The sequence below is a fragment of the Macrobrachium rosenbergii genome, chromosome 12, assembly GCF_040412425.1.
Source record: "Macrobrachium rosenbergii isolate ZJJX-2024 chromosome 12, ASM4041242v1, whole genome shotgun sequence".
In the NCBI taxonomy this organism is placed as follows: domain Eukaryota; kingdom Metazoa; phylum Arthropoda; class Malacostraca; order Decapoda; family Palaemonidae; genus Macrobrachium; species Macrobrachium rosenbergii.
The window spans coordinates 99,904,042-99,926,132 of NC_089752.1; the positions used below are offsets into that span (position 1 = coordinate 99,904,042).

General features: G+C 36.3%; 1 protein-coding gene across 1 annotated transcript in view; it reads left to right on the top strand.

The window, feature by feature from the left end:
• The window catches only part of LOC136844156 (rhomboid-related protein 1-like), a 62,042-nt gene that overhangs the window by 3,681 nt on the left and 36,270 nt on the right, over nucleotides 1-22,091 (top strand). The window contains exons 3-5 of the mRNA XM_067113171.1: nucleotides 6,106-6,109; nucleotides 6,361-6,531; nucleotides 19,940-20,082. Of these exons, the coding sequence (XP_066969272.1) occupies nucleotides 6,106-6,109; nucleotides 6,361-6,531; nucleotides 19,940-20,082 (318 nt within the window). The remainder of the gene's footprint in view (nucleotides 1-6,105; nucleotides 6,110-6,360; nucleotides 6,532-19,939; nucleotides 20,083-22,091) is intronic.

Consider the following 22,091-nt stretch of genomic DNA (forward strand, 5'->3'; position numbering starts at 1 on the left):
GCACTGAATGATCCTGATGGGTTCTGGCACTTGGTCTTCAAGACCTAAATTTCATAATCAGTTAATCAACATCCCAGAGAGTCCTATTTTCCTACACCCTAGCACAAACTAACCACTCTCCTTAAAAGGGCTGAGAATGATTGTAGTGTTTCTCATTAAAAAGGCAAATCCACACACCTTTCATAGGTCACATGATGTTAGGAAAGTAAATATGTCATTGGCCTTCTTCAGAAATGTCTCTTTCAAAGAAGTCTCCAAATGTACATGGGTGATCATCAATTAAATTATTGCCACATGCTCGAATAAATTCGACTACATTGTGTATCAGTAGGTGGCATGGTTAGTCTTAACCCCTAGGTGCTACGGCAGAAAATCAGGGGTCTTATTGACGGTGAATATGCTAACTATCGCTGGGAGAGGGGCGACAGCACTGTAACCAAACCCAGCCTGCTTAGGTAAGCCACTGTAGAACTACATCCTAAAACGTAAGTTCGTGTGTAGTTTCTTGTTCCTTGGTGACAAAACCTGAAGAGTATTTGGAATAAAGAATGGAACTTGAAATTTGTGGCTTGACTTTGGACCAGAAATGTTACAGGCAGTCCCTGGTTATCCTGGGGGTTCTGTTCTGAGGGTGTGATGATAACTGAAAATCGCCGCTAACCGAAAATCTGTGATTTTTTATGCTTTTTCAGCGATTTTCAGGGCTTATCGGCGCCGAAAAATGCTGATTTTCAGTTATCGGCGCCTCTGTTAGGTATGTATTGGTGCCAATACCCAATTTTTGGCACAGATAAGTGGAAATTGGCAATTATCGGCTCCGAAAATTGCCGATTTTCGTCGCTAGACCAGCCCCATACAACCAGATCACTGTTAACCGAGCCTGCCATTAACCAGGGACTGCCTGTATTTCCTTTGGGGTGTTGGGATTAAAAAGTGAGAGCTTAAGCCTTTTTTGTCACCTGTCAGTTTCTATGTAAAGCTCCTTGAGGACGGAACAAGCGACTACACTATCAAAAAACAGGTTTTGACATAGGAAAAGCCTATTTTTGGTAGTCACTGTTGAGTCCTCAAAACTCTCCCACTTCCCTGACGAAAAGGCATGGCATTTGGGCAAGGGATCATCCTGCATTGACCAACAAAGGATAATGGCTCCATGGTCTTTTAATGGCCTGGTTGTAAACAAGAGGGCGGATGCGCATGCGCAATAGTCACTTCTCTTTCTTGCAGGTTCTTTTGCCATATATTATTCAGCATCTCGAATAAAACATGCAGAACGAATCATTAATAAAAGCATAATAAAAATACTGTAGATGAATGGGCTTCATCTGTAGGCTTTAAATTCTCTATATACAGTACAGGACTCAGGCAGTCATGTTTTATAAAAATAAAAAGTGGAAAAAGTGAAGATATAGATTTAAAAATCAGAAACCTTAGTAAACCAATTGGCCAAACAGCAAAATTTTTGGGATTAGTATTCGATACTCACTTGAACTGGAAAGCCCACATAACATATGTAAGATCAAAATGTAAAAGAGCATTAAACCTAATTAAAAACTATTGAACACTACTTGGGAGTTAATAGACATAGCCTTACTGTTCTGTATAAAGCAACAGTATTGTCTATCATTGATTGTGGAAGTGAAGTATATGGCTCAGCATCAGAAGCAGTGCTGAAAATGTTAGACCCTGTTCATAATGAAGGCCTTAGAATATGCTCAGGAGCCTTCAGATTATCACCAAAGTCATCTTTACATAGAGAGCTAGTACCAATGAAAAATGCTTTTAGGAATTCAGACAACTGATTCTCCAGTAAAAAAATTATTTGAATTAAGAGATGTATTTATAAATAACCATCCACCACCTTTCCCAATTAGAGCTAGAAGATTGAGTTGCTGAATATAAATATACAAGTGCCTTTAATGGTAAAATCACCTCCTCCTTGGACAATGAATAAAATGAGAATTTGTACACATCTGAAATATTTATCAAAAAGAGCATATAAGCCAAAAAGGTCCACTTTACACAATATATACAGATGGATCTAAATCAGAGTATGGAGTTGGATATGCTGCAGTGTCCCAAGACAAAACTTAACAGTTCTCTCTTCCTAATAATGCTACAGTATTCACAGCAGACTTATGTGCAATGGCATCCGCTATAAAAATAATTTTGTGATTTTTAGTGACTCGAGAAGCTATTGAGAGTTGCAAATAAAAAAATAATATTGTACAACAAATTAAATTATTTCTCCATAAGTTATATAATAATGGGAAAAACATAGAAATATGTGCAGGGATCAAAGGAAATGAAGATGCAGACAAAGCAGCCAAAGAAGCAACCCACATGACAAGATCAAATGTGAACATCTCTGTTACTGATTATGTAACACACACAAAGATGGATATCATAAATAAATGGCAATATATATGGAATGAAGAACCTGAAAATAATAAATTAAAATAAATAAAACCTAGTGTTAAAAAATGGAGTTCATCATATCAGAGAGAGAGACATGCACAAGTAATTGTGACACGTTTCAGTAGGCCACACTCGTCTGACACATGGACACTTAATGAGCAGCCCACGTGGCCCAGCTCCTGAGTGCTCAGAGTGCAAGGTGATAGTAACAGTCAGACATGTTATGTGAGTGTCCAAAGTGTGACCAACAGCAACTGTCAACTTTTGGAAGTAATTGATGAAAGTAATTTGGTAGAATCTTTTACATTTTTTGTTGCAAATTAATAAAACACAAAAATTAATAAAATAATTACTAATAAAATAAAAAAATGTAAATAATAAAAGCCCAAAAACCCTTACAGTATAGCATTTGTCGAATTAAAATTTTTTTTTTATATTAACTTATTATGAATTTTAATATACCTTTTTAGTTTGGAAGCATGAGTAACTGTATTTATTGTGTGCATGTGTTGCAGTATGAGAACATGTGCCTATGTGCAGTTTTTAATTTCATTTTAATTCATTCATCATCGTACTGAATGACCTATTGGGTCCCAGTGCTTGGCCTCAGGCCTAGACCTGGTATTTTATTCTAATCCTTCATGTCAGCCCAATGAGAGCTGAAAGTCAGCTCAGTGGTCTGGTTAAACTGCTTTAATACTACTACTCCAGAGTCTGTTCCCCTGCATATCCAAGCCTTGCTCCTTCTACTGCTTGTCCCTGAAATGAGAAAGGTTTGCCAGATTAAAATGCGGGAGTTTGGACAGTGTCAAAAAAATGGAATAAGAAATGTAAACATAGATAATAAAATAATAAAAATAAAAAGCAAGTTGCCATAGATGCAGCCCAATCAACAGTGTCATTAAATCGCCTCATCCAGGAACTTCCTCCAGTATAGTTGTTTCAGTGCAACAGTAACCCCTTGGTCCATCAGTTATATTAGTCAGGTTGTATTAGGAGGCAAAAACATGTCAAATATGACCTTCGTCACCAAGTGAGTGGGTTGTGGTAGGTGCAGGTGCATTGTCCATGAGAAGCAAAAGCTTCACCTGATGTCTGGCATTACCAAGATCCTGTGTCTGATGATGGATAACCTCATTACAAAAATAGTTATGTAACTCATTGGAAGCGATCTTGGGGGTAAACCAAGCCATTCGTCAAATTATACCAAATCACCGGTAGAGTATCCATTAATCCATGCAGGGAACGGGGTTGGTTTGCATATCCAACTACCACTGGTTTGCAGTGAAAGGTACCAGAAGCATGTGCACATAAGAAAGCATACACACGTTGCTTGGAAACTTTTTGACTGGGCAAATTCTTTTCCTTCTTGTCAGCATAGACCAGTTTTGTTAGTGTTGTAGATTTAACTTAAATAAAACTACTTCTGTTCCCTCCTTGAAAGCATCCAAAGATTTGCCATGAGTCTTCATGTTGGAAAATCTGTTTTGAATTTTGAATCAAAACAGCCAGCCCTCAGGTGCCTTGAAGTATGCAACCCCATGCAGACCTGCAAACTTTGTAGCTGTGGCCTTCAATTCAGCACCCCATGCACTTGCGTTTTGGCCAACATCTGCTGATGAAACTAGATCAAGGTCAACTATTCATTCTTATCATGGTGAGCCTCAGCCATCATTTGTGGGCTTCACTCCTCGATGTCGTCTTCCCAGAGTCCATCACATACTACTTAGCTTGTCTTTGGTGGCCTTGATACCCTGCATGGTAAAATTGTGTTATAGCATACTCTGCCATGTGCGAGTCATTGACCAACCAGCCTCAATTCTCTCCATGATTTCCAACTGCTTCTAAAGTGTCAGCACCTTCCTAGGTATCCTTGGAGGTGGTGGTGATATGCAGAACACACAGTAGTAACAGCACCTGCATCAATGCAGATGCGGCCATGAAAGCAGCAGAGTTTGGTTGAATTATTGCATCACAGGATCACCCAGCAACCATTTAATACATGATTACTGAGAAATGATTTACAACTGAACAAAAGAGTGGAGCATGCTTCACCACAAAGTACACTGGTATCTTCAAAGGCAGGCCACTGAGGGAAAGAAAATCCTATGATTTTATCATGATGTATATCTCTATTAGCCATTCAAAGGTGATAAACATAGTATTGTGTAATCATGTATTACTTTTGCACCAATAATGCAAAAGCTTACAAGAATACGAGTGCTCACCCATCCATGCAACCTCTATCATATGTATTATAGTTATGCCATATCTTTGTCAGCCACTCAAAAGTGATAAGCATAGTGATGTGATGATGAGTTAAATGATGTAGTGCTTTTAAGCTAGTAACATTGTAAAACCTCTCAAGTAGACGAAGGCCTGCCCAGCCCTCCCCTTTCAGCATTCCCAAACCACCTGTCCTCCCACCACCCCATCCCCCAAAACATGCATCCCTAGCCTACCACCCCCACAATATGTATTTCTCAGTGAGCTGAGGACCGAACAGTGTTACCATTGCCTCTATCCACCTGCACAGTTTCCAGCCATATGGACAGTTTTTTATTCTTATAGTATTTATTTGTTATACATAAATTGTGGTGCTCAGGGCTTTCAAATAACAGATACTGATAACCAAGGGATTACTATGTAAAACTTATATGATTAGATATTTGTATGAAACAAAAAAACAATGGTATATATTGTCACTTCAGATTGTATTTACTAACGTTATTGTTAACAACCGCAGTGCTACATTCAATAGAATTATAATGGTTAATTCATGATAACTGTAGTGTAAAACTGTTGATTTTAGTGGTTTATCACATTGGTTATACAAGACACCTGTGCTTAGACTATTGTAAAAGAAGATGGTGGGTATGTATCTTTTTTTAAGTGATAATTACTGCCAAGTGTAAAATATGGTGGTCATTAATAGAAAACAAAACTTAATTTTCTTGTTCCATTGTATATAATTTTTTCCTCAGTAATTAGAAATACAACTTTCTAAATTGCAAGGTGATATATTCCATTGTGGGCTGTGTTTGTCAGGATGAGATTCGTTATTGTCACCAAAATCAGTTATGCACTCTTAGTCCATAAGTTAAACTTGCTCCCTTAACCTTCACCATATACAATGCACCATAAATTTCCTTGACCTTCTTTTAAAAAAAAAAAGAGTGTCTCCTATATGCTGGAAAATATGCTCTTTGTCAGGATTAAACAGTTTAACCAGTTTATTTCAAAGGGTGGTCCTCTGATACATTAATTTATTGGCATTCTGTATGATACTCTTTTAAGAATAGGATTGTGACTCCATAAAGTAAGTTTTCCTAAGACATTAAACTAATGTTTCAGTTAGAGAACTTTCTCACCGGCATTCTGTATGATACTCTTTTAAGAATAGGATTGTGATCCCGTAAAGTAAATTTTCCTAAGAAATTTAACAAATGTCTCTGTTAGAGAACTTTCCCACTGGCATTTTGTATGATACTCTTTTAAGAATATGATTGTGACCCTGTAGAGTAAATTTTCTAAAGAAATTTAACTAATGTTTCTGTTATAGAACTTACCCACTGGTAGGATTGTAACCCCTTGAATTAAATGTTCCTAAGAAATTTAACTAATGTTTTTGTTAAAGAACTTACCTGCAGTTACCTGTATACAGTTTAATAAGTCTTGAATTGACAGTCAGGTTAGTAATTACAAAGTGAAATAATCTGCATACAGTATTCACAAGTGTGTTGCCATGATGCCTCATTATAGTGCAGTGAGAGCCTAAGGAGTAGGGCTCATTGATGAGTGACTTGTATCCCCATTTATTACTATTTTTGATATTCCTCAATGGTATGTATAATTGAAACAAAAGTTTATAAAAATATAATAATTTGAAAATGAATCATTGTTGGTTTTTAATTGTGGTAACGTTTTTAAAATTTTCCTTAGGTGAATGTTCCAGTTGATGCCGGCACACAATCTGTTGTACGTAGAGCCCTTGTTGCTGCTGCCTTTTCTGTTGCTCCACGATCACAAGTATCTCATGGTGACAGGCATTATATAGCAGAATACTCTTGTTGTCCTCCTCCACTTCTCATTCCACTTCTTTGTGCCGCAGAGGTAAGAGGTTTCAGTAGTCTGTTAGCTTTATTTTTTACATACCTTATACTGTAGTTGATAGGAAAGATTGGGTGACATTTTATACTTATTGGTCTCCAAAATCATATGCTATTGTTTATGATAATGGTTGTGTCTGTATGCCTCAGTTTCTTGCATTTCTGTGAAGCCTCCTTTTTCTTTAGGCACACTATGCTAATTAGGGGAAAACATACAGGGGTAATTTTGTGTCATACATGTTAAATGTTTTTTACTGTTAAGGAATAATTCTGTTGCCTGAAGGTTTTCTCAAGCTGAAATTTTATTCTTTGGAACTGATTCAGTCAGGAAAGCAGTTTTTAGTACCCATATTTCTTTTTGTTTTATATGGGAACATCTTTTGTCTCATGAGTAATAATGATAAATTTTTATATTAATTGGTTATTTGGGAAATACCAAGTGACTGCATAATATCTGTAATAATAAAATCTGAGAGGATCTGATCTTGTTTGTCCTCCCCCGGGTGACAGTAGGGGAGACATGATGCAGCCACCCACCTCCTGCAAACTGGTTTGCCCACCCTGGGTGGTTGCAGGGTAGGTAGGGGAATGGGAGGCTAAGGGAGGCATCCACCCTCCTCCTGCAAACCTGTTTGTCTGCCCTGGGGTGAGGGCAGGGTAGGTAGGAGATTGGGAGGGTAGGGGAGACAGCAGCCCTGGGTTCCAGCACACATATCCGCGCTGACAAGCTTGTACTATAAAAACAAACAAGAGCTTGAAACTTTAGCAGTCATCCACAGTAGAGTAAGATAGCTCACTCCTGCTGAATGTTTTCGGTTAGAACCATATAGTGTAGTCTTATCATTATTTTATCTCTGTTAGTTGCCCAGTGCTTTCAAGTACTTTTTCTTCCTAGCCTTCATTGTGGCTTTCTCTTCTTTGTTGATAACCTATTGTTGTTTTCGCAATTATGATACAGGTGAATATCTGAACTAAGGACTTTACAGCCCATAGCTTCTAGACACTTAAAAGATAATTTAGAACTAACTTGTTAACAGCTTGAAACAGATAGGAGAGGTTGTTTTATTTTGTGGGGGAATTCTTTCCACTCAATTTTCCATGCTGTTTCTTGTGCATTATCTATTGCTAAATCAGTTTTCTTACAGCTGTTGCTGGCTGATTTTGGATTTTTTCCCTCGCTGTTCATCCTTAATTTTTATCATACAGTATTTTACTATTCTACGGTATTGCCCTCTATATAAGTGTTAATATCCTAGGTGATCCAAGTATCATAAACACAGTATTCTCTTCCCTTTATTTCAAACATCACTTGGGTCTGATAATGCAACAATGCTTATCAAATGCTGTGCTAGTCTTGATTCCAGTCATAGAGGTATTCAGATTACAGCACTTACCTTATTACAACTAGGCTACTTGTAGATCTTGTCATAAATCTGGTAGAAACTGTAGCACTTCCTGACCTACAGTATGATAAAGTCATGAGTAAGTCTCGATTTCCCCAGTGTTCCAACATATTTGGTGAGAAATACCATACTTTGGACCATTCCGCAGAACTGAAATTGATACCTCTAGGGTTGACAGTTGACCTGCATTATACCTATATATCGTAACCTTTGCATTCAACAAACCTCTTTCCAGATGTAGACGTGACCTTCATTCTCAAGTTCATCGAGAATTTAAACTCACTGTCATCATCAGGCTGAAGATGCTCACTAACAAGTACCATTTTATATGTACAGGTGTATTCCAAAAATTTCCCTGTAAAGCAGCAAGCTCACAGCCTTTCTCTCCTTTGTGCCACAGGTCTTTACTTGGATGTTGGTTCTGGTTGCCAGTTGGGCCCACTTGCATCGAATTTATCCAAATGTGCTTGGATAATTAATTCATCGTAGCTTTGGTGAAGATTACCCCACTTGTCTAAAATGGATTTCATCTTTCAAAGGCATTTGGAATCTTTGTCAGTGTAAAAATGTCCTTTTATTCTACCTGAACAAAATAACTACTGAGGCCTACAAAGAAAAAAATCCTTGTATAAGTAAGCATATTTTTTAGCATTAAACCAAAACCTGGCAGTAATTTGATTATAGATTCATTCATAGAAAGAGAAAATGTAGCAGAAAATGTAGCACCTGAAACACACAGCCAAAGAATAGCTCAGCCATGTTTCTGTGTAGTGATTTTACACTAGACATAAAATATGGCATTTTGATGTGAAATGCGGTCTAATTATGGGCTAGAGAAACACACGCTAACTCGTCAAATGAGTGGGAGAGAGTTACAGTGGGGCATAACAGGTTAAATTACCCTAGAATTGAAGAAGCTGTGATTCCAGGGATAGACAGGCAGGTTTCAGTTACAATCACTCCAGGATCCTCTATTCCTAGTTCATTTACTGGATTATTCTGCTAGGTACAATAAAATGTATCTGATAAAATGAAATCCACTAAGTTGAGGTGCTGTTATGCGTACAGGTATATGTTTTTCTCTTTTTAATGCTAGTGCATAAAATAAACTTAAGATATTCCCATGTATATTCTGGCTTCATGAAAAATATTACTTGCTCAAACATGGACTGCTCAATAATATACTTGTCATAATGTTTTCATGTTAATTATCTCAATCCGCTGGGCTAACACTTTTGACTGAAGTTCACCCATGCAGTGCTTTGCAAGTATCTTTTTCTATTTACACAGTAACAGGACACATTTTTTGAATAACAGGAACTGCTTTTATTACTATTTTATATATAGTCTTTAAACACCAATAAAGCAAAATGTCACATTCTCTTAACCAACACATTAGCAAAAACATTTTGGAATTGCAGTTGTTTTGGAAAACTCACACTTTTGAGGGAATTAAATTAATAGAGGGCCTTGCTGCTATTATTTTTATATACTGTGATGCAAAAAATTCCTGAATTATGAGGAACTTAGTCTTATATTGTGATTTAAAACATAAAAATCATGAAAAGCATCATGAGTTTCTTACTGCCGGCTTGGCTGTGAGAAACTTTTTAATTTGTTCTTCAGAGTCATAACAGAAACTAATATATTGCGTGGTTGGTATTTTGTGAGGTGGAATATACCAGCCTATAATAAGGTCATTTTCAAGTTAAGTAACCAGCCCACCAAAGTTTCTTTAAGTGTATGGCATGGCACCAGTTTTAAACAGCACTGTACATGGCCTTTTGGATTTTGCAGCAAAGCTGTGTAATTGGGACTTTTTAGGCAATGAGGTTTAACTCCTGAAGGACCCGAGCTTAAAGCAAGCCAAAGAGATCCTTAAAAGCTGATTAGTTCAATAAGGAGGCCCTGAAGGCATAGAATTCTGCTTACAGGACCTTTTCTTGGTGAAATGAACTACTAACCAACTGACCATGTCCCACACATTTGGCAGACCTATTGAGGGGAACATTTCTGACCTTGATAGAATGCCCTTATTAGGGAAAGATATAAAGAATCACAGGTGTTAAGCACGGTTTACACGCTACGATAACAATTTATCGTAGTGTGTAAACCGTGCTTTACACTGGTGTGTGGCAAATGGCACTGGTAAACAAAACATTGTTAAATAAGTATGCAGTACTTCAGCACCCCTTACTTAACCCTCTAACGCCGAGCCTCTATTTACAAAAATGTCTCCCGTATGCGGCGGCATTCGGGAGTTAGCGCCAAGCGGAAAAAAGTTTTTTCAAAAAATCACAGCACGCTTAGTTTTAAGATTAAGAGTTCATTTTTGCTCCTTTTTTGTCATTCCCTGAAGTTTAGTATGCAACCATAAGAAATGAAAAATAATATCATTATCATATATAAATATTGAAATATATGACAGCGCAAAAAAAAATTTTCATACATAATTTTATACAAATCACGCTGTGAGCAAAACGGTTAAAGCTAACGGGTTACTTTTTTTTCTTTGTATTGTACACTAAATTGCGATGATTTTGGTATATAATAAATTGTAAAACGATCAAAGCAACACAGAGAAAATATTATCACAAAATGATGCATGAATTAGAATCATGGGCATAAAAAAATTTTTTTTTTTTCAAAAATTCACCATAAATTGAAATATTGTGCTAGAGACTTCCCGTTTGTTGAAAAATTAAGCTAATTGATTGAATATTACTAGACTGTAAGTGTTTTAGCTTACAATTGCAGTTTTCGACCATTTCGGTCGAGGTAAAGTTGACCGAAGGTCGAATTTTTTCTATTTATCGTGATTTATATGAAAATATTTCAAAACTGATAAAAGCTACAACCATGAGTTATTTTCTGTTGTATTGTACATGAAATTGCGCACATTTTCATATATAAAACTTTATGTAACGACTAATATAAAACGGTGCAAACATTACGACAATGTGACGAAAGAATTTCCGAGATGTTCGGCCGAGTTACCGCGCGGACGTAAGGAAAATGTTTTTTTAAAAAATTCACCATAAATCAAAATATTGTGCTAGAGACTTCCAATTTATTGCAAAATGAAGGTAAATGATTGAATATTACTAGAATTTAAGAGATTTAGCTTACAATTGCGTTTTTCGACCATTTCGGTCGAGTTAAAGTTGACCGAAGGTTGAAATTTCGGCAGTTATCATGATTTATGTGAAAATATTTCAAAACTGATAAAAGGTACAACCATGAGTTATTTTCTGTTGTATTCTACATGAAATTGCGCACATTTTCATATATAAAAGTTTATGTAATGACTAATGTAAACGATGCAAACATTATGACAACGTGATGAAAAGAATTTCTGAGATGTTTGGCCGAGTTACCACGCTAAAAAACGTAAGGAAAAGTTTTTTTTTTCAGAAATTCACCATAAATCGAAATATTGTGCTAGAGACTTCCAGTTTGTTGCAAAATGAAGGTACATGATTGAATATTACTAGAATGTAAGATTTTTAGCTTATAATTGCGTTTTTTACCATTTCGGTCGAGTTAAAGTTGACTGAAGGTTGAAATTTTGGCAGTTATCGTGATTTATATGAAAATATTTCAAAACTGATAAAAGCTACAACCATGAGTTATTTTCTGTTGTATTCTACATGAAATTGCGCACATTTCCATATATAAAACTTTATGTAACGACTAATATAAAACGGTGCAAACATTACAACAACGTGTGAAAAGAATTTCTGGCGCGACGTGAGGAAAAATTTTTTCAAAATTCATCATAAATCAAAATATTGTGCTAGAGACTTCCAATTTGTTGCAAAATGAAGGTAAATGATTGAATATTACTAAAATGTAAGAGTTTTAGCTTACAATTGCGTTTTTTTACCATTTCGGTCAAGTCAAATTTGACCGAAGGTTGAAATTTTGGCATTTATCGTGATTTATATGAAAATATTTCCAAACTGATAAAAGCTACAACCATGGCTTGTATTTTGTTGTACTTTACATGAAATTGCGAACATTTTCATATATAAAACTTTATGTAACGACTAATATAAAACAGTGCAAAAACTACGACAAAATGACCAAAAAGAATTTCTGAAATTTTTCGGCCGAGTTACAGCGTGGGCGTAAGAAAAAATTTTTAAAAAAATTCACCATAAATCGAAATATTGTGCTAGAGACTTCCAATTTGTTGCAAAATGAAGGTAAATGATTGAATATTACTAGAATGTAAGAGTTTTAGCTTACAATTGCGTTTTTCGACCATTTCGGTCGAGTCAAAAAGTTGACCGAAGGTTGAAATTTTTGTAGTCGACGTGCGGTGCGCCTACTCAGCACCCAACAGACAATTTTAGTCGACGTATGATACATCCAGTCGGCGTTTAAGGGTTAACTTATGAAAAACCACAAGTTTTTCCCACACCAAAAATAAAAATAACTACTAATTTCAAAAATGGTTCATTCACAGTTAATACACAAAAGCAAATTGTGAAGCAAAAACTACACATGCTAGGAGGGAACCAGAGTCAACAGTCATTGTGAGAACAAGGACATGTTTGGACAGCTATATCACAAGGCTAAGCAGGATACTTTTGCACAATGAATGCATTCCGAGCCTTAAGTTAAGATTCCTGCCAAACAAGGTGAAACATTACCCAAAAGTGAACAAAAATACAAATCTGAAATTAACAGTACCAAAATATTAAAAAGTGGGATATTCCTTCTATAACACTGAGAATGGCAGATGTCTAGACATTCCCCATGCAATAAAAAAATGCTATTGAATTACTGTATTAAAAAATTAATTGAAACTAAAGAAAATCAGCGATGATGCACACAGAAAATTTAATGTATTATGATAAAATAGGTCATCACAGTATAAATGAAAGTTAAGTTCTGGAAGAGTGACAATTGCATGTTTACACTGTGATATACTGAAGAATGAATGGTAGATGAGGTATCATGGGGGAACGGGGCAGTCTGTGAGATCATTTTAAGTGTGAGTGATACAAGTTAGTGAGACTGGCTTTGTTGAATGGAGAAGGATAATACATGATTAATGCAGCAGAGATAATGAACACTATCAGATATAGGAAAGATCCAGGTAATAATTATTGGGTTGTTTTATAGTAAGAAGGTGACAAGGGAAAATTAGAGCAAGTGGATGGTTGAATTGAGATTTGGTAGAAATGTTTATGGTAGTTTTATTAGATACTAGCTGACCAACCTGGCACTGCCCGGGAAAACTCTGAGTGAGAACCGATAAACTCTTTCTCTCTCACTTCCTCTCCCTCTCACTCTCCCTTTCCTGTTGAGATAGTTGCTTCAGTTACATTGCCCAGCATTTTTGACATACAGTTGACCCTCGTTAAGCCTGACCTCATTAACCCGGACATCAGATAAGACGGACACTGAAGAGGGTCAGCCGATTTAAAATACATAATGTTCGACCACGATTTAAGATAGTTACTGTTCATCTGCTCGTTGTGTACCGTTTTTCTTTTTATTTACCAAAGGTAAATAAAAAACTTTCACTTATATTTTTATTTTATATATACTGTTCTGTATTTATACTGTACTGAACTGAAATGCTTTTAACTTGTAACCAATTTAACTTGTGCACGGTACATACTGTCATTAAGAAACGCTATTGTTTGGAATGGTAGGAAGTATCTTAGCCAATCACTGAGCATTAACAGTTTTACCTATCTGCTGCCCGACTGGTAGGTGTTATGCAATTGTCAATTGACATAGAGAGAGAGAATTGCCAATTCCCTCTACGCAGCGTAATTCGAGCTGTGTTTACCTGGGAAATGAGAGAGAGAGAGAGAGAGAGAGAGAGAGAGAGAGAGAGAGAGAGAGAGAGAGAGAGAGAGAGAGAGAGAGAGAGAGAGAGAGATGCCAGTTCCCTCAGTTCCCTCTGTGCAGGCTAATTCTATCCTCGAGAGATGAAAGAGAAGAATTTTGTTTTAAAGGTATGTCCGGGCAGCTTTAGTAAATATCTTCTGAAGCAAAAAAAATTTTTATATATTTGTTGCTGAAGAATCTCTGAACCAACAATTTTGCACTCAAAGTAATAAGAAGGAATTCATTCTATTCATGTAACCAGTAAAATACATACACTATTAAAAACTACGTTTTGTAATCAAAACACACGCACTTATGTCTTCGTCAGCTTCTCTGAGCAAAAGTTCTTTCTCAGACAGAATACAGCTAAAACTTGATTGGCTGGCTGGTTGCCATGGAAATCTGCTAGCCAATGACAGCCCTCTACTTCTGTTCTATTTATAGACATGTCGTGACGGCACTAAGTTTGAACGTTGCCATGGATCATGATTATTTGACTGCTGATGGCAAAAATTACTCAATAATTTGCTTTATATAATTATTTCTTCATGAAAATATGAATTCAACAATAATTTTAACTCTAATATAGTGGTATGAAAAATCCCACAACAGTCTGTTGCGGTGATGCGTCATCAACTTGCGAATCCTATTCCCGGACCGTTCTCAGAGTTACGACTGCAAACTAATGACGACGTCAGTAACAAAATAAAACAACCCTCTCCACGATCGATATGATGAAATGTATTGTATAGTCTTACTTATCGTTAAAATTCACAAGTTGAATTACAATAATTTTGATCATGTATATTTTTGCGTTTTACGGAATGTTTTTGTTGAAAACAAAATGTGTTAGTGAACTTATGGTCTAAATTGTCCTGCAGTTTTATTACTGATGATCTTAATCATCTCACATTTATTGAACAGTATTAATATATATATGTAATAATAAACTATAATGAATAAATAATTAAAATAAAAAAAAAACACGAAAAAAGGAAAAAAATCTTACTCTTCATTTTGGAGACTCCACTTCATTTTACTTGACAGTTATGCATTCATGTCTCTGCCTAGTTATCTACATATGTGGCTGAATTCTATAATTTTCATCATGTTTTATTCTTCATTTTTCATCTTTTACCATGAGCTTTGATTGAAATGTTTCTACATTGGTTTATTATCCATAATCTACAAAAATAATTAAATACAGTGTATTTATAGGTATTTGTAGGTATATATATAGATATTGCAGGTTAAACTGGACTATCGGCTAAGATGAACACCCTGGTCCCCCCATTAGTCCGTCTTGAACGAGGGTTGACTGTATATTTCACCACTTCTCACCCCCCATTCCTATCGGGGCTGAACTTGGACTTAAAGGGCATTGGAAGTGTCTCTATTCATCCCACCAACCTCAAAAACTATAGATTAGACACTAATATCTGTCATTTCTTACATTTTATTTTTCGAAAATCTTCTCAACCCCCTTCCTATTCGGGCTGAATTTGGAATTAAAAGGCATTGGGAGTGTTACTATTCACCTCAGTGACCCCGAAAATATGGATTATACACTAATATCATTAGTTTTTGGTTATTTGTATATTTAACCACCTTCCCACCCCCCTTCCTATTGGAGCTGGACTATGACTTAAAGGGCATCGGGATTGTTACTATTCATCTCAACAACCTCGAAAACTGTGGATTAGACAACAATATCTGTTGTTTTTGGTTATTTTTACATGTCACCCCCTTCCTGTCGGGGCTGAACTTGGACTTGAGGGCATCAGGAGTGTCACTATTCATCTCAGTGACCTCGAAAACTATGGATTAGACACCAATATCTGTTGGTTTCGGTTATTTTTACATGTCATCCCCTTCCCACCCCTTCTCACCCCCCTTCCTATCGGGCTGAACTCGAAGGGCATCAGGAGTGTCACTATTCATCTCTGCGATCTCAAGAACTATGGATTAGACACCACTATGTGTTGTTTTCGTTTATTTTACATATAATCCCCTTCTCACCCCCTTCCTATCGGGGCTGAACTTGGACTTAAAAGGCATCGGAAGGGTCATTATGCATCTCAGCGACCTCAAAAACTATGGATTAGACACTAATAAAAGTTGTTTATGGTTAACTTTTACATGTTGCCCCTTCCCACTCCTTCTTATACCCCCTTCCTATCGGTGCTGAACTTGGACTTAAAGGGCACCAGGAGTGTCACTGTTCATCCCAGCAACCTCAAAAACTATAGGTTAGACACTAATGTCTGTCATTTTTGCTTATTTTTACATGTCACCCCCTTCATATCAGGGCTGAATTTGGGCTTAAAGGGAATTGGGAGTGTCACTATCCATCTCAGTGATCTCAAAACTATGGATTAGACACTAATATCTGTAGTTTTAGGTTATTTTTACATGTCACCCCTTCCCACCCCCTTCTCACACTCCCCTTCCTAGGCTGAACTTGGACTTAAAGGGCATCGGGAGTGTCACTATTCATCTCCGCGACCTCAAAAACTATGGATTATACACTAACATCTGTTGTTTTCGGTCATTTGTATCTGTTGTTTTCCGTTATTTTTACATCACCCCCTTCCCACCTCCCTCCCTATCGGGGCTGAATTTGACTTAAAGGGCATCGAGAGTGTCACTATTCACCTCAGCAACCATGAAAACTATGGATTAGATGCTATGAAAACTATGGATTAGATGCTAATATCTGTCGTTTTCTATTATTTTCACGTCACCCCTTCCCACTCCCTTCTTATCGGGGGCTGAATTTGGGCATAAAGGGCATCAGGAGTGTCACTATTCATCTCAGTGACCTTGAAAACTATGGATCAGACACTAAATATCTGTCGTTTTGGGTTATTTTTACATGTCACACCTTACATGTTGCCCATCCCGACCCCCTTTTCAACCCCCCTTGTTATCGGGGCTGAATTTGGACCTAAAGGGCATTTGGGAATGTCACTATTCATCTCAGCTACCTCGAAAACTATGGATTAGACACTGATATCTGTCATTTTGGGTTATTTTTACATTTCACCCCCTTCGCACCCTGCCCTTTGGTGCCAGTGATGTTTTACCCCCACAGTGTTCTTTCCCAGATGGTAAGTCATATGTATACCAAGTTTGGTTGAAATTGCTCAATGTGTTTCAGAGCGTATGTGGAACATACACACACATATACACTTCCATTTTTATATGTATAGATACTAGGTAAATTTATGTAAATATTCTGATCATAGAAATTTATCTTGGTTTTAGTGTTTATGTATTTAGTAATTGAAAGTCAACTTGATTGGTAAAATACATACAAATAATTAATCCTTAATGGACAGGCATCATCATAAGAGTATCTGTATCAGGTTTTGATTGCTAGACTTGCTAACTCATACGAGTAATGATATTATGTGTCATACGATTTGGATGAATTTAGCACTTCAGTGGTCAATAAATCACTTATGGCAACTGTAGTAGCTCAGCACAGGACAGAGGGGAATCAGTTACTGCATCTTCCCATCTCAGCAAGTCTCATAAATATTTTACAACAAATATACTCAGAATTTGTTACTGATTTTAGTTCTTATCTATAATGATATTTTGTGAGCTGTAATTATAATTTTACAAAATAAAATAAAATAAATTATTAGAAAAAACATGTATAACTTGGTAAAATTAGCATATTTTTTACGAGTGTTGTAAAAGAGGCCCCATACAAGGTTGTAAGTAGTCACTTTCAACTTCCCGTGGAAGAATTTTTTGAATTTTTTTCCTTTACACCATGTGCATTTGCATATCATCCTCTTTCCATTGGTGTGTTTTTTCTTTAAGTGGCCAACCTTGAGGTTTGCCTGGTCTGGGGGTGTGTTTAACCCTTAAACACTGACTGGACGTATCGTACATCGACTGAAATTGTCTGTCGGGTGACGAGTGGACTTATGGTACGTTGACTACAAAAAGTTATTTTAAATATTCGCGGAAAAATAGTTATACTGTAGGCCTAGTTTGCGAAAGATTTTAAATCACGCGCTTTGAGGGATGCTGGGAGTTCACGGATGACGCTGTTGTTTTGTTTACAAGCATTACCCAGCCACGCATGCGCGAATTTCTTTGTTCTCGCACTACAGAGCATCAGCGACGCATCTCAGAAATTCTTTCGTCACTTTGTCATAGTTTTTGCACCGGTTTATATTAGCCGTTACATAAAGTTTTATATATGAAAATGTGCGCAATTTCATGTAGAATACAAAAAAAACTCATGGTTGTAGCTTTTATAAGTTTGAAATATTTTCATATAAATCACGATAAGTGCTGAAATTTCAACCTTCGGTCAACTTTGACTCAACCGAAATGGTCGAAAAAACACAATTGTAAGCTAAAACTCTTACATTCTAGTAATATTCAATCATTTACCTTCATTGGGCAACAAACAGGAAGTCTCTAGCACAATATTTCGATTTATGGTGAATTTTTGAAAAAAAACTTTTTCCTTACCTCCACGCGCGGTAACTCGGCTGAAAATCTCGGAATTTCTTTAGTCACCTTGTTGTAATTTTCGCACCATTTTATATTAGGCCTTACATAAAGTGTTATACATGAAAATGTGCGAAATATCATGTAGAATACAACAAAAAATAACTTATGGTTGTAGCTTTTATCAGTTTTGAAATATTTTCATATAAATCACGATAAATAGAAAAAATTCGACCTTCGGTCAACTCGACCGAAATGGTCGAAAACTGTAATTGTAAGCTGAAACACTTACAGTCTAGTAATATTCAATCAATTACCTTCATTTTGCAACAAACGGGAAGTCTCTAGCACAATATTTCGATTTATGGTGAATTTTAGAAAAAAAATTTTTATGTCCGCGCGTTACGAATTCATGCATCATTTTGTGATAATATTTTCTATGTGTTGCTTTGATCATTTTACAATTTGATATATACCAAAATCATTGCAATTTAGTGTACAATAAAACAAAAAAAATAACTCATTAGCTTTAACCGTTTTGCTCACAGCACAATTTGTATACAATTATATATGAAATATTTTTTTGCGCTGTCATATATTCCAATATTTATATATGATAATGATATTTTTTTTCATTTCTGATGGTTGCATACTAAACTTCAGGCAATGACTAAAAAAGGACCCAAAAATGAACTAAACGTGCTGTGATTTTTTGAAAAAAACTTTTTTTCCGCTTCGGCACTTAACTCCCGAACGCCGCCGGCATACAACAGACACTTTTGTAAATAGAGGCTCGGCGTTTAAGGGTTAATATATATTTAGCCTGCCTATAATAATTAAATCCAAGAGGATATGATCTTATTTGTCCTTCCCCAGGGTGACAGTAGGGGGGACATGACATAGCCACCCCCCCCCTACAAACTGGTTTGTCCACACTGGGTAGGGTGGGGTAGGTAAGGGGCATCCACCCCCCCGGCAAACCTGTTTGTCCACCGTGGGTGGGGCAGGGTAGGTAGGGATTTTAAGGGTAGGGGAGACAGTAGTCCTGGGTTCCAGTGCGTGTAGTCTGCACCAACAAGCTTATAAATAAATATATATATATATATATATATATATATATATATATATATATATATATATATATATATATATATATATATATATATATATATATATATATATAATAATTAATAATAATATATATATTAATATATAATAATAATTAATAATAATAATACTGTAACTGTAAACCTTTAGAGTAGTTTGCTCTTAGTAAATACCTCTGAAGAACAGTATCTTGTTGATAGCATCTCACTGTATGGACAATGTAGAACTGTATTTTTTATGAGAGCTTGGTTAGAACCTCTGCAAATTCTTGGTTATGTTTGATGACAAAATGTGTGAAGTATTAAAGGGAAATATATTTTTTCAGAATTTCCATTTAATGGAAGTGGGAATTGATATGTGCAAACTTTAACTGTTTCGGTTAGCAAGCTCTCACTAAAACTCTACCTTAGGATTTTCATTCATGGTAATCTCATTTGAAAGTCATATACATACCCAAAGAAGTGGCAGTAAAACCTTTCCATTTGTTGCTCATAGGTAATTTTTATCAAAGCTTTGTAGTTTAAGAGTTTTTTTTATGATTTGAATGCAACCTTTCAGACCCATTTGATATTGTAGGTTGGTGTTTTTGTGTACTATGCCTTGAATTTGGGGAATGTTGGGCCATACACCCCAGTTCCATGGAAATCTCCTCTTATATATAATCCCAAACGCCGCCTGGAAGCTTGGAGGTTTATCTCATACATGTTTCTACATGCAGGGTATGTATGGCATATTGTTGTTTTGATATACTTTACACTTATTTGTTATGAACCCATTAATCACAAAGTAGCCTTACACCAGCTTGCAAGCTCTTGCAATGAGACTTAGTATGCACTCTTGGTGACCATGTTGGAGCTGTTTATGCTGTCGTTCTTTACAGGATTATTGCTGTTTTCCTGTTTTAGTGATGCGCTGCCTATTGGTTTTACTCATTTGCCTCACTTTGATGTGTCAGTTAATAGCGTTGAGTGCAATTATTATCTATATTTGCTTTTCAGTTAGTGACATGCTCACCATTTCTATGTTACTGTGAGGATTCACCTTTTCAGTTTTAAAGAATTTGTGATTCTTTCAAGTCAGTTTTTATGTGTGTAGTGGGCTAATGTGGCTTTTCCTTAGTAACATTCACTTCAGGGTGTGATGTCCCTGCCTGCACAAGTTAGGGTAAAAGAAATTCTGTAGCCTTGGCAGGCAACTCTTCTAGGAGAAGGACACTCTGAAATCAAACCAGCAGGTGGAAGAGACCCTTTTACCTTGGTAGACAACCTTTCTAAAAGGTTACTCTGAATACAACCTTGTTCTCCAACCTTGGACTGTGCCATAGCCATTGTACCATGGCTTGCCGTGGTCTTGGGTTTGAGTTCCTTCACTTTAGGGTACAATTGGCCATTTTTCCTCTTTTGTTCACTTGTCTGATTTTTCAAAAAGTTTCTAAATCCATCATTACTGCCCTACCCTAGTTGTTTTGGCAAACCTGAGGATTTTTTATTTGTCTTACAAGGTGTGCTGGCTCCACCTGGTCAACCAATTGCTTCTGGTGCATTTTTCAATGACGTAAAGTCAGGTTTCTTTATACTTTCAACGAAATTTTTGTAAGTGATGTAAATACTGTTGTTGTTGGTTATGTTTTTGTTTATTATTCTGTTGATTTTTATTATATTTTTGTTATGTGTCTATTTATTAGTTGTGCTAGTAATATTTTAATTTCCATTCTTTTGGGAGACATTGAGATGAACCCTTGGCCTGCTACTCATTACTGTAAGAAAATTGCAGAGTATTTTACTGAAATATTGAGACTCAATGTCAAATTTTCTGGATCTCCAGAGTTGTGCCTGAAAGTACAATTTAATGTTATTATCTGGGACACTTGTAAGTAGTAGTAGCAAGTCAAAGGTTGAGTTTCTACCAGTATTTGATGGCCCTGACTTTATTTATTATAGTAGCATCCCACATGTGCAAGGTATGGCTGTACAGTATACACTAAGTCCGGACAACCTATCTATTGTCAGAAAAACTTGGAGTGCATTTGCTATGAAGTTCTTTATTTTAAGAATTTTCAGTAAGTTCTACAATGTTTATGTATTTGCTGTTTACCCACAATCCAAATATTGATGATTCTGTATACAGTATGACTCTCTCTTGGAGAGGATTAGTTGTATGGCTCAGTCACAGGATTCAAATGCTTAATTCATTATTTGTGGAGACTGCAATGCCAAGCACAGTGAGTGGCCTAATTAAAATTCCACAGATCAACATGGCTGGTCTGCTCTTGAGTTCTGTGTATCCTCCAATTTTCTCCAGCTAATTGAGGAACTCAGGCATATTTCAGGTAATAGATTAGACATATTCACAGATGTTCCAGTTATTGTCAAGTCCAAGGTTTGCAAGTATATAGGCACTTCCAATCATTGTGCCATTGAGTTGGACTATCTGTCAGTCAGTATATATCTAATGCCACCATTGGAAAAATAATCTGGCTGAAATCTAGAGCCAATTAGGACTGCATTATTGAAGCCTGTCATGCACTTAACACTTTTACATCTTTATAGTTTAAGTGCCGCGTCTATCAGAGATCCTAGGTGTCTGGGAGCGCTCGACGGTGCGAAAAAATAATTTTTTCAAAAATTCAGCAAAAATAGAAATTTTATGCCAACAGTGTTCATTTTGCTGTCCTTTTTTTCTCTCAATGCTTATATTTTATGGTGGAATAGTCGGAATAAGAGTCCCA